The sequence below is a fragment of the Oryctolagus cuniculus genome, chromosome 8 (genome assembly GCF_051225735.1).
Source record: "Oryctolagus cuniculus isolate XC-2025 breed Fujian yellow rabbit chromosome 8, ASM5122573v1, whole genome shotgun sequence".
Classification (NCBI taxonomy): Eukaryota; Metazoa; Chordata; class Mammalia; order Lagomorpha; family Leporidae; genus Oryctolagus; species Oryctolagus cuniculus.
In genome coordinates, this window is record NC_142874.1 from 147,566,811 (window position 1) to 147,577,931 (window position 11,121).

The 11,121-nt window shown below is 59.6% G+C and overlaps 1 protein-coding gene across 2 annotated transcripts in view; it reads right to left on the reverse strand.

The window, feature by feature from the left end:
* MYOM2 (myomesin 2) overlaps nt 1-10,319 on the reverse strand; it is an 80,179-nt gene extending 69,860 nt beyond the window's left edge. Inside the window, exons 1-3 of one of the 2 annotated variants that reach the window (XM_070047243.2) lie at nt 10,256-10,319; nt 4,601-4,718; nt 2,364-2,534 (exon numbers count right to left, since the gene is read on the reverse strand). In XM_070047243.2, the coding sequence (XP_069903344.2) occupies nt 2,364-2,534; nt 4,601-4,707 (278 nt within the window). In that variant the 5' untranslated portion in view covers nt 4,708-4,718; nt 10,256-10,319. Of the gene's footprint in view, nt 1-2,363; nt 2,535-2,838; nt 2,906-4,600; nt 4,719-10,255 lie in introns of those variants that run through there. The other variant, XM_070047244.2, reaches the window with a different exon arrangement.
* Nucleotides 10,320-11,121: the final 802 nt, after the last annotated feature.

The window sequence follows — 11,121 nt, forward strand, 5'->3', positions numbered from 1 at the left end:
GGGGGCCCACTGTCCACAGAGACCCAGTACAGGGTTGGAGGGGCCTTCTTTTTTTTTTTTTTTTTTTTTTTTGACAGGCAGAGTGGACAGTGAGAGAGAGAGACAGAGAGAAAGGTCTTCCTTTGCCGTTGGTTCACCCTCCACTGGCCGCCGTGGCCGGCACGCTGCGGCCGGCGCATCGCGCTGATCTGATGGCAGAAGCCAGGTGCTTCTCCCGGTCTCCCATGGGGTGCAGGGCCCAAGCACTTGGGCCATCCTCCACTGCACTCCCTGGTCACAGCAGAGAGCTGGCCTGGAAGAGGGGCAACCGGGACAGAATCCAGCGCCCTGACCAGGACTAGAACCCAGTGTGCCGGTGCCACTAGGCGGAGGATTAGCCTAGTGAGCCGCGGCGCCGGCCTGGAGGGGCCTTCTAACCAGCTGTGTGTCCCCACGGTGTGCCCAGCACCCCATCAGGATGGTTTCACACGGGGTCATAAGCAGTCACTCAGGCTGATGAGCCCACAACCTTGCCTCCCACAGAAACCAGGCCAGCAACGCACAAGCACCTGCAGTAACCCAGGGCAGTGGGAACACTGAACCCCAACACGTGGCCATGACGCCACTTGCCCGAGCCCCGGGCCTGCCTCACAGCAAGACCCACACAGCCCAGGGCCAGCCTGCGATGCCGTCCACTCACTCACTCTTCCCTTCTGGGGAGGAAAGACCTGACTGGGAGGGAACCTTCTGGGGGACGAGCCACACGTGGCTTTGAGACTAAGCTGCGGGGCGGCCAGATGAAGAGCACCCACATCCAGGTCAGAGCTGGGCGCAGGGAGAGCTGGAGCCCCTCCTCAGCGTGCTTGGCCTCCCAGCGGGGCCGGCCTCCTGTGAGGTCCTGCAACCAGCCCTGACAGCGGTCCTTCCGGCTGGAACAGCAGAAATCGCCCGATGCCTGCTGGCCCTCAGGCCTCAGCCTCCACCGCCTGCTGGGGCACGGCAGACACACGGGGTACGTTCAAGGTCACGCCAGTGTCTAACACAGTAGACACGCAGGGTACGTTCAAGGTCACGCCAGTGTCTAATTGATCACAAAGCGCTCCTGCTTCTAGTCCCCAGAACTTAAACAGAAGAAGAACTCTTTTGAAAGAAGAACCCAGTACATAAACACCCAGATTGTCTTAATGTCTACATTGTTGAAGTGGTTCTCCCCCCTCCCAGAAAAAATCCTCATTTTACAATAAAATTCATTCACATGGCAAAATTCCCCTGAGGCATTTAAAGATAATTCAGAGGCGCTGGGGCCGCGGGTTGAGTTGCCCCCTCAGTGCTGGCACTCCACATCAAGGCCAGTTCACTTCCCACCCAGCTCCCTGCTAATGCACATGAGAGAGCAGCAGAAGAGGACCCAAATGCTGGGGCTCCTGCCCCACGTGGGAGACCTGGATGGAGTTCCAGGCTCCTGGCTTCGTCCTGGCTCAACCATTGCAGCCCTGGTTCATGCAGGCCTTTGGAGAGTAAACCAGCAGATGGAATCTGTCTATTGCTCGCTCTCTCTCTCTCTCTCTCGCTTTACCTGTCAAATAAATAAATAAAATGCTTTTAAAGGGGTCCATCTTTCCAGCTATGCATAGCTTTCATTAAGCATTGCTTTATCATAATGCAGCTTCCAAAGTGAAGCGTGTTTTCCCAAATCTCATCTTCCCATCAGGATTTAAGATTTTAGGGAGACAGAAATATCTTCCAGGAGAAGCAGAGGGCAGGGAGGGGAAACGAAGCCGAACGAATGCAGCCGAAGCACCGTGGATCGTCATGCTTGCTGTGTTCTTAAAAGGCCGAAGTGCGGTCGCAGCTGCTTCTCGTCATCTGGAAATAATGCGCAGGCTGGCACTCTGCTTAATCCGTCTCATTCCTGCGGCCCCATCGAAATGTAAAGTATGACAAGTCACGGACCCTCCCCACTCTGGTTTCCACGGCACAACTGTCCAACCCTGGCTGCCCCGGGAAGATGACCTTGCCCCGCCCACAGCCTCCCGGACTCTGCAGCAGCCACGGCCGGGCAAGTGGGCATTCCAAATTCATCCCAACACTTAGGGCCCCATGTGCTCCATGGAGGTCCCGCTGCTCACGGGGCGGGCAGAGGGGAGCACGGAGCACTGAGACGGAACTCGGCGCTGCCTGGCACAGACGTGGGCCCAGGTGACCACAGCGTCTGCCCCACTGAGCGACAGGCCAGCTCCCTCCAGGTCCTATGCTTCCGGGATGGAAGAGTGAGCGAGAGGCAGAGGGCGGGGGCATCGCCGTCCTCACTCCGGGAAGCCACAGCTCCTGTGGCTCCTGTGGTTCCTGTGGCTCCTGTGGCAGAGGGGCCCGGCAGCCGGTACCTGTTCTTGCTCTCCTGCTCCTCCTCTTCTGCCGCACTCAGCCGCTTGGCACACAGCCGGCAGGTTGTGCCCCCAGAGGACGTCTGGCTGGAGGCTTTCTGCAAAGCTGACTTGTGGGTGGCCATCTGGGTGGACGCAGACTTGTGGGTGGACATCTGGGTGGACGCTCGCCTGCACGGACATCAGCTACAGTTAGGTGTGCACAACGACACAGCACTTCATCCTGACAAACCCCAGTCCTGCCCATACACACGGCTGCACACAGAGCACACTCACATGTGCACACAGACACACGTGCATGCACACATTCACACAAACAAGCACACATGCATCTGTGACAGATCAGTGTGTCACGTGCGCACATGCGTGTACATGGACACACATGCACAATCATGCACACATACCTGCACAGGGGCACACACATGCACGTACCACAGACACGCGTGCACATGCACTCACACACACAGCTCCTCGCCTGTGTCCCTGTGCTACTCTGTCCCCTGGGGCCATTTCCCTCAGCCCCGTCAGGCCTCCCCTGGTCCAGGCTCAGGGCCATGATTATATATATCTGGCGGACATGAACTCCCTAGGGCCATTGGGGGGGGGGGGCTCCCACTGTTTGGCTTTGTTTATCACACAGGATGGCAACTAAGCAAAAGCACCACAAGTGTTTCTAAATAGAGGGTGTTGGTGACGGGAGGCAGGGACCTATGGCTGGGACACCCGGCCCAGCGCCCTCTCTCCTGACTCCTTGCCACCTTCTAATCGGTCTGCTGAAGCTGCAGACACGCAGCTGCAGTGTGGGCCGGGCACACGCTGCCACCCAGGAGACGCCTGGGGAACATGGGAAGGAGGGGTGGCCCACAGCAGCCTCCACAGGGGACAGAGCCACGCCTGCAAGTGGACCCCAGCGTGGCAGCCTCCACAGGGGACAGAGCCACGCCTGCACGTGGACCCCAGCATGGCAGCCTCCACGGGGGACACAGCCACGCCTGCACAGGGACCCCAGCATGGCAGCCTCCACATGGACAGAGCCACGCCTGCACAGGGACCCCAGCGTGGCAGCCTCCACGGGGGACAGAGCCACGCCTGCACGTGGACCCCAGCATGGCAGCCTCCACGGGGGACACAGCCACACCTGCACAGGGACCCCAGCATGGCAGCCTCCACAGGGGACAGAGCCACGCCTGCACAGGGACCCCAGCATGGCAGCCTCCACAGGGGACAGAGCCACACCTGCACGTGGACCCCAGCATGGCAGCCTCCACGGGGGACAGAGCCACGCCTGCACGTGGACCCCAGCATGGCAGCCTCCACGGGGGACAGAGCCACGCCTGCACGTGGACCCCAGCATGGCAGCCTCCACGGGGGACACAGCCACACCTGCACAGGGACCCCAGCATGGCAGCCTCCACGGGGGACAGAGCCACGCCTGCACGTGGACCCCCCAGCGTGGCAGCCTCCACAGGGGACAGAGCCACGCCTGCACAGGGACCCCAGCGTGGCAGCCTCCACATGGACAGAGCCACGCCTGCACAGGGACCCCAGTGTGGCAGCCTCCACGGGGGACAGAGCCACGCCTGCAAGTGGACCCCAGCATGGCAGCCTCCACGGGGGACAGAGCCACGCCTGCACAGGGACCCCAGCATGGCAGCCTCCACAGGGGACAGAGCCACGCCTGCACGTGGACCCCAGCGTGGCAGCCTCCACGGGGGACAGAGCCACACCTGCATGTGGACCCCAGCATGGCAGCCTCCACGGGGGACAGAGCCACGCCTGCACGTGGACCCCAGCGTGGCAGCCTCCACGGGGGACAGAGCCACGCCTGCATGTGGACCCCAGCGTGGCAGCCTCCACGGGGGACAGAGCCACGCCTGCACAGGGACCCCAGCGTGGCAGCCTCCACAGGGGACAGAGCCACACCTGCACGTGGACCCCCGAGTAGCAGGAGTGTGCTGACGCCAGCCGCCCACCCCTTCACTTTGCCCCAGTAGATTTCCTGCCCACGTCTGCTCCGCTAGTACCCCTCTCTGTGCCCTTTGTTTGGGGACCATTTTAGACCCTCGTCCTGGGAGAGGAATGTCCCTGAGCTCACACTGGGATGGCCCTGCCTCCCCCACTCCACAGGCCTGGAGCCGGGCCAGCAGGATCCACACCGCCCGGTCAGCCGGGACACAGGCATCAGGGAACCGCACCAGACTTCTTTCCCCGTCGGACCCCTCACCACAGCCACTTACTTCTTCGCTGTGTATTCATCCATCAGGTACTTGGTCTGGATGTTTCGGTAGGACTGGTCGAAGTGTTTGTGTCTCTTTTGGTAGAAGGGCACCGCAACAAGGGACATCTTGTGTTCTCCTGGGGACAAGGAGGGACAAGTGGCATTGAGCTCCCTTTCAGACATCCTGAGCGCCCACCTCCACTGTGCAAAAGGGAAAGCAATGGCCAATAAAACCCATTCCAGGGGCCAGCGTTGTGGCTTAGTGGGTACCCATCTGGGCGCTGGTTCAAGTCCCAGCTGCTCCGCTTCCAAACAAACAAACAGGAAAAAACTCGACTCGAGAGGGACAGAAGAGGGAATCACCTCAGCCCAGAGGTCAGGGAGCCATGGAGCTCCCTGGCCCTGGAGTTCATCTTCCATTTGCTTCCACGAAACTGGGAGATTGGGCTGTAGTACATTTCACTTAACACTAAACAAGTATTTATAGAGTACCGGCTGTGTCGTGGCAGTGCTAAAAGCATCGTGAGTGCGAGGGATAAAAATAATTAAAGCACAGATTAGAGACATAAACAAATGCTTAGAATACAAGAGGAGGTGCGATAAGAGCCAGGGCAGAGGGGGACACAAATGCCCCAGGAAGCGAGAACAGAGCACGGGGCACAGGAGCACAGGGCGGCCAAAGAGGCCCCACAAAGAGCCCTGATGTGGGCACCAACCAGGGCCAAGGCCACAAAGGCGCAGCAGGGAGGCGCAGCAGGGAGACTGGCAGGGTGTGAGCGGAACTGCCACACGCGTCAGCCTCCAGAGCCGGAGTCGCTGCACCGCTCAAAGGGGCCCCTGGAAAGGACCTGGTCTTCAAGATGCACCCACCCCCGGATCCAGATCCCCGGAACCACAAGCTGCTGGGAGGTGAGCTGGGTGGGAGTGGGCCGGAGGGGTGCGAGCCCAGCCTCACGGTCAGAGACGTGGGGAGAGGAGCGCATGTGGGAGACCTGGGAGTCTGAAGCATTGCAGACGTTAGAACATTTGTTGTGGGCCGCCCAAAGTAAGTAAAACGCCACTGCCTGGCCAGCCAGCCATCCTGACAGACATGTGGAGATGGTATTCCAGTAGCACCAATTTCCCAAATAAGGCCAAGAGAGCTCCTCCAAACCCGATCTCCAGGCCTCCCTTTGAGTTAAGGACCCAAGTTCAGGCAGGGCCCCGGGGCACATCCCCGAGGGACGTGGGGGCCACCCTGCAGGGTGGGGGAGGCGGGCTGGGCTGCGAGAGGAAAGCGTCTTCACCCGCACTCCTCACCGTGGTCTAGATCACAGGCAGGTTCAGAAAACCAATCAAAACACGGGATTCACCCCAAATGTACTCTTCATGACTGATTTCCTTCAGACCTGTGACCCCCTAGAATCCCAACATCAGAGTTTGGAAGGATCCTCAAGGGCCAGCAAACACCTGTTCTACGTGGAGATCAACACACACAGGACCCAAGAGGAGAGGGCGCGCCCAGCGGGCCGGCCATCGGACTCCCGTTCCCTTGCCACACTCACGCAGCTCGGCACTTCCTCTTCACAACAGGTCAGCCAGCCACGCCTACACGTGGGGACCCGGCTGGGGTTTTGCAGTGGGAAGCACACGTGATTACAAACACAGAACAGAACGTCGCACCTGATAGAGCACAACCAAGCACCTCCCCCAGTCTGAGGGAGGCGTTATGATGCAGACAGAGGCCGGGCGTCCCGGTAGACCTGGGCTCAAATTCTGACTCCAGCATAAACCCGGGGCCTCGAGCTAACTTGCCTGTCGCATCTGCGTCATGCCCGCCAGTGGGCTCGCAGGAGAGTACGGCAGCCTCAGTCGGCAGCTGTCTCTACCACGTGCGGTTACGTTGAGCTCTGTAGATGGGAAAATGTATCTGAAAAAACTCCTCATCACTTGACATATCTTCAGCCACATCTCAGTGGGATTTTCCAGGGAGTCAGCCAAAAGATCTTCCAGAAAAGTCCCTGCCCATATGCTATGCGCTGGCTCTGTGCAGCTGGGAAGAGCTCACCAACCTGAACTCAGAAGGAGGCCAGGGCATTCTCACTTTGATCTGCACTAACGGGGGTGACTCGCTACAGCAGAGGTCAGGAGCCGTCCGCGTCACACACTTCTCCTCCCGGTGGAACCAGCTCATCTCGGTCTCTATGTGAGTGCTGAGTCACCTGCAATGTGTTTGCATTTCTTGGCATGTAGGAGCGCAACAATGGCCTGTCACAGGACAGAATAAGCTACCTTGGAATTTTTAAACCATGGCAGCTACACGCCCGGAGAGTCAGCCACACTTGGTGAGACCCACGCTCAGGGCAGGGAGACAGAACGGCCCCGGCCTTCACAGCTCAGAGCCTGGCCACCCTGGCCAGTGCCACGTGCACGTCGGCACCCTCCGTGTATCACTGCCTGGCGCCTGGAAGCCTCCGAGCACTCCGTGTGCTTGGTAGTGATGAGAGCAGAGCTTCCATCCAGTGCACACACTTCCGGTGTCCCTCACCCTCACGCACAGCTGTGCTGGGCATCGGTCCCCCAGAGACGTCCACGGGCCGTGGCGGGAGAACGCTTCGCTGCGTTAGCTCCCACACTTGCTCCCTGCTTACTGAAACGCTGTGCTCAGGGCCGTCAACATTCAGAGCTGTCACTTGCTCCCTGCTTCCTGAAACGCTGTGCTCAGGGCCGTCAATACTCAGAGCTGTCAAGGGCCCTCCCAATGCACTGACCCTTGGTTCCACTCACTTTCCGTCCACAGACATTTGGAGCATCTGCTAGGCGCCTGCCAAGCCTGAATCATGGAACCATTGGATTTCATGGGTGGAAACATCTTAGAGTTCCTGGCTCAGGGAGCAAGCTCTGTCCTCTGGACAACTGACCCTCTGGTCAAGGTGCCCCAGCTTCACTCCCCTTCCCCGACTCCTCTCTGTCCCCCGCACGACCCAGACAAGCCCAGCCCGGCCCCCAGCCCATGTTTTTGCTGTTTCTTTGCTCCTGTGCAGTTGTCCAGACCAGCCTAGGACGTCCCCAACCAGGACAGGTGTGACGAGACCTCTGGTCCAGCATGGGCACGGTAGCTGCAGCCTTGGAGTCTCTGTAGGCCTTTATGTAAGAAAAGGCTGGGAGAATGCTCCCAGCTTCAGGAAACTACATATTGTGCATTAAAGAAGAGGGGACTTGGGGCTGACACCGTAGTGTAGCAGGTAAAGCTGCCGCCTGCAGTGCTGGCATCCCATGTGGGCACTGGTTCGACTCCCAGCTGCTCCACTTCCAATCCAGCTCTCTGCTGTGGCCTGGGAAAGCAGTAGAAGATGGCCCAAGTCCTTGAGCCCCTGCACCCACATGGGAGACCTGGAGGAAGCTCCTGGCTCCTGGCTCCTGGCTCCTGGCTTCGGATTGGCACAGCTCCAGCTGCTGCGGCCAACTGGGGAGTGAACCAGTGGATGGAAGACCTCTCTTCTCTCTGCCTCTCCTTCTCTCTCTGTCTAACTCTGACTTTCAAGTAAATAAATGAATCTTAAAGAAGAAGAAGATACCTTGGAGACCATTCGGGCCTCTAGACCTCCCCCCACTGTGTACATACGAAGCTATTTTCCTTTTCAAGAAAACTATCTCAGATAAGTGTCCAGTGTCACCCAACACACACACACATACACACACGCACACACATACATACACACATATACACACACACACACCCCAAAGGCAAAGAAAACCACATTTCCTCGGAGACCAGCTGCCACGTGGGTCTTCCAGGTGCTGGGCGTTGGAGACCTGGACTCAAGGATGCAGCAACCTGTGCCTCTCAGGGTGGGGCCTCGGTCTGCTTCCCTGGGAGCTGAACTTGGGGTGACCAGTACCCCTGCAAGCTCAAACGGCACTGGCGCACTTAACCGCGGCTGCCCTTGAACGCCGGAGCGGCACCCATGGTCGCTGCCGGCCACACCCGCGTGCTCCTGACACGTTCCGGGATGAGGACAGCAGGGCGAAACGTGAGCCTGGCTCGCGGCAGGACTGAGCCCGCGGCTCTCTGCACGCTAATCCCTTCCTGCAGAGAATATTTGGAACACATCTCTCACGTCACCACGAGCAGCTTCAGCCCGTGAGAACATGTCAAGTACGAAGCACCCACTTCCATTGTATGAAAGGAATTGTCATCTGTGCGGGTAAAAATGCCAAGAGCAATCAGCACGCCGCCACATGACAGCACCGCAGGGGAGTGACCCCAGTGGCCAAGCCCACAGCTCCCAGGACCTCTCAGAGCCCACTCACATGGGAACCACGGTCACCAAAGCGTTTTCCAAAGGGCTTATCACCAAAAAAACAACCGAGCACGAGATAATTCGTAAGCACACCGCCAGCAATTAATCCAACGTGGTCTGATGCCTGATTGCTGGCAGCCAAATTCTCAAGTGCACCTCGGAATAACCTTTGAGAGTCATGACAGGTGTGACTGATGGCCTCAACCTTGTGGCCACCAAGTTCTTTAGCTCCCTAGGAGCCCGGTTCATTTTCCCCTAGTGCTTGGAAGGAGAAACGGGATAATGTGCACAGGCCAGTGGCCCGGAAACCCACAGTCTCTGTGAGTGGAGAATGACCAACCATGAAGTCGTCAGACCCCACCGAGCTTCCCTGGGGCATCTCAATGCAGGTGCACTGAGCACATTCCCAGCAGGTGGAGCGGACGGAGCAATGCAGCACCGCTCACAGCACCTGCGTTTCGGCCCTGCCCTCGCCCCGCTGCCTGTCCGGGCAGTGAGGGTCAGCACATCACAGCATGTCCATCCCGAGGGCGGGGCAATCGCTGAGTCGGCCCCCAGAGTTGGCCTGGACCCAAGTGACCAAGCCCTTGGATTCCAGGACAGCCTCCACTCCGGGACTGGGCTCGAGTCACCCCCAAGGTGTCTCTGCTCGCGTTGGCCCTGATTCCTGCTCCGCTTCTCCCCTGTAACAGCGGAACTTCACGTGAAAGGAGGAGACTGGGAAAGTTGGGAGCTTCCCCCAACAACGCCCCCTTTCCCACCGCCTTGCCCTGCCCTGCCCTGCCCGGGCCTCTGAGGGCAAAGCCCCGGCCCCCAGAGGCTGCTGTGGTTTCCAAGGCACGAGTGCGGTAGGCACCAGGCCCATCTCTGCAAGGACCTCAGAAGCCCAGAGCGAGAACAGCAGGGACACCTGTGCTCCGAGGCAGACCCGGACCGTCCTGCCAGGAGGACCGACACTCGTCCCGTCCCCAGGCACTCGCCCATCCCAAGCTCAACGGTCCCTTCTCCCTGCTAAGAAACCACCCACCCTTGTCTCACACCTGCTCAAAGCTCCCTCTGAGAACCTCATGACAGCTGTCGACCACAGTCAATGACTCAGAGACCTCAGGGCTGCAAAACCAGGGGCTAACCCAGGCACGGGGAAGGCGGGCAGGCGGGCAGCTGCAGAGACCACGTGGCCGGGGCACCGACAGCACCAACGCAGACCCCCTGACAGCGCCCAGGTCTGCTCTTTCCTCAGTGCAGTTTGTCCGTGAGGGAGGGTTAGGGTCAGCTCTTCCTCACCCTGAGACAGGACCACTCAAGAAACCCGGGGAAGCCGGCGTCTGCACCCCTCATCACCCCTTCCCCCAAAGCCACAGATGAGGGTAGGCAAGAAGGAAGACGCTCACCCACGCGGGAAGGCGACGGCAAGGAGGGAGAGGCTCTGTCCACCCGGCAGCTCCAGCTGAAGACGGCAGGGCTGCTCTCCCCTCCCTTTTATGGACCAAGGAGAGGCTATAAATAGACCCCCAGGACTGCCTCTCTCCAACTGACACCTGCATCGTAAATCATCAGCCCGCTGTGAAGAGGGAAAATGTCTCATTCAAGTTGGGGAGCATCCAACGTGGGGAGCGTCCCTCGAGTCCCCAGGGCAATCCCCTACCTGGGAGGGAGACCACACCGGGGCAAAGGCACTGCCCCTCCCTCCCCACCCCAACACCAGCCCTCCTCTCGCTGTGACTCGTGGCTGGAACTTCTCCGACACGTTCCCAATTCTTTCCAGCTACGGTGGTGTGGGCACCGAGGCCGAGCCTCTGTGGGAACCGTGTGTGCTGCGTGAGGTTTCCCCAGCAGGCCAGGACACCGTGGGTAGCACGGTGGCCCCGGGGACGGGTGCGTGTGGGCTTTCCCTATTCCAGGCAGCACTGTCTGTCTCTGGGCTCCACATGAGGAGTGGACACAAGGCACGCCTGCGGTGCGCTCTATAAATAAGACCCAACTTGCCGACGAGGCAGGCGGCCGCCGCCGTGAGGGGCAGGTCCTGCTGGCTTCACAGGTCCTGCAGGGTGCACAGCGGGCAGCCAATTATAAATAACACACACCTGGCGCGGCCAAGCACAGCAGCACTTGGCACCAGCACCGGGAGGCCTCAGGGATGCCCGGGCCCAAGAACCCTCTGAGCTCACCACACACCAGCTCGCCACGGAGGGGTTCTGGACTCAGGCCAGCTGGCTGGGCTCCCGGGCCAGGCTTCTCATGTGTAAGGCGTGTGCAG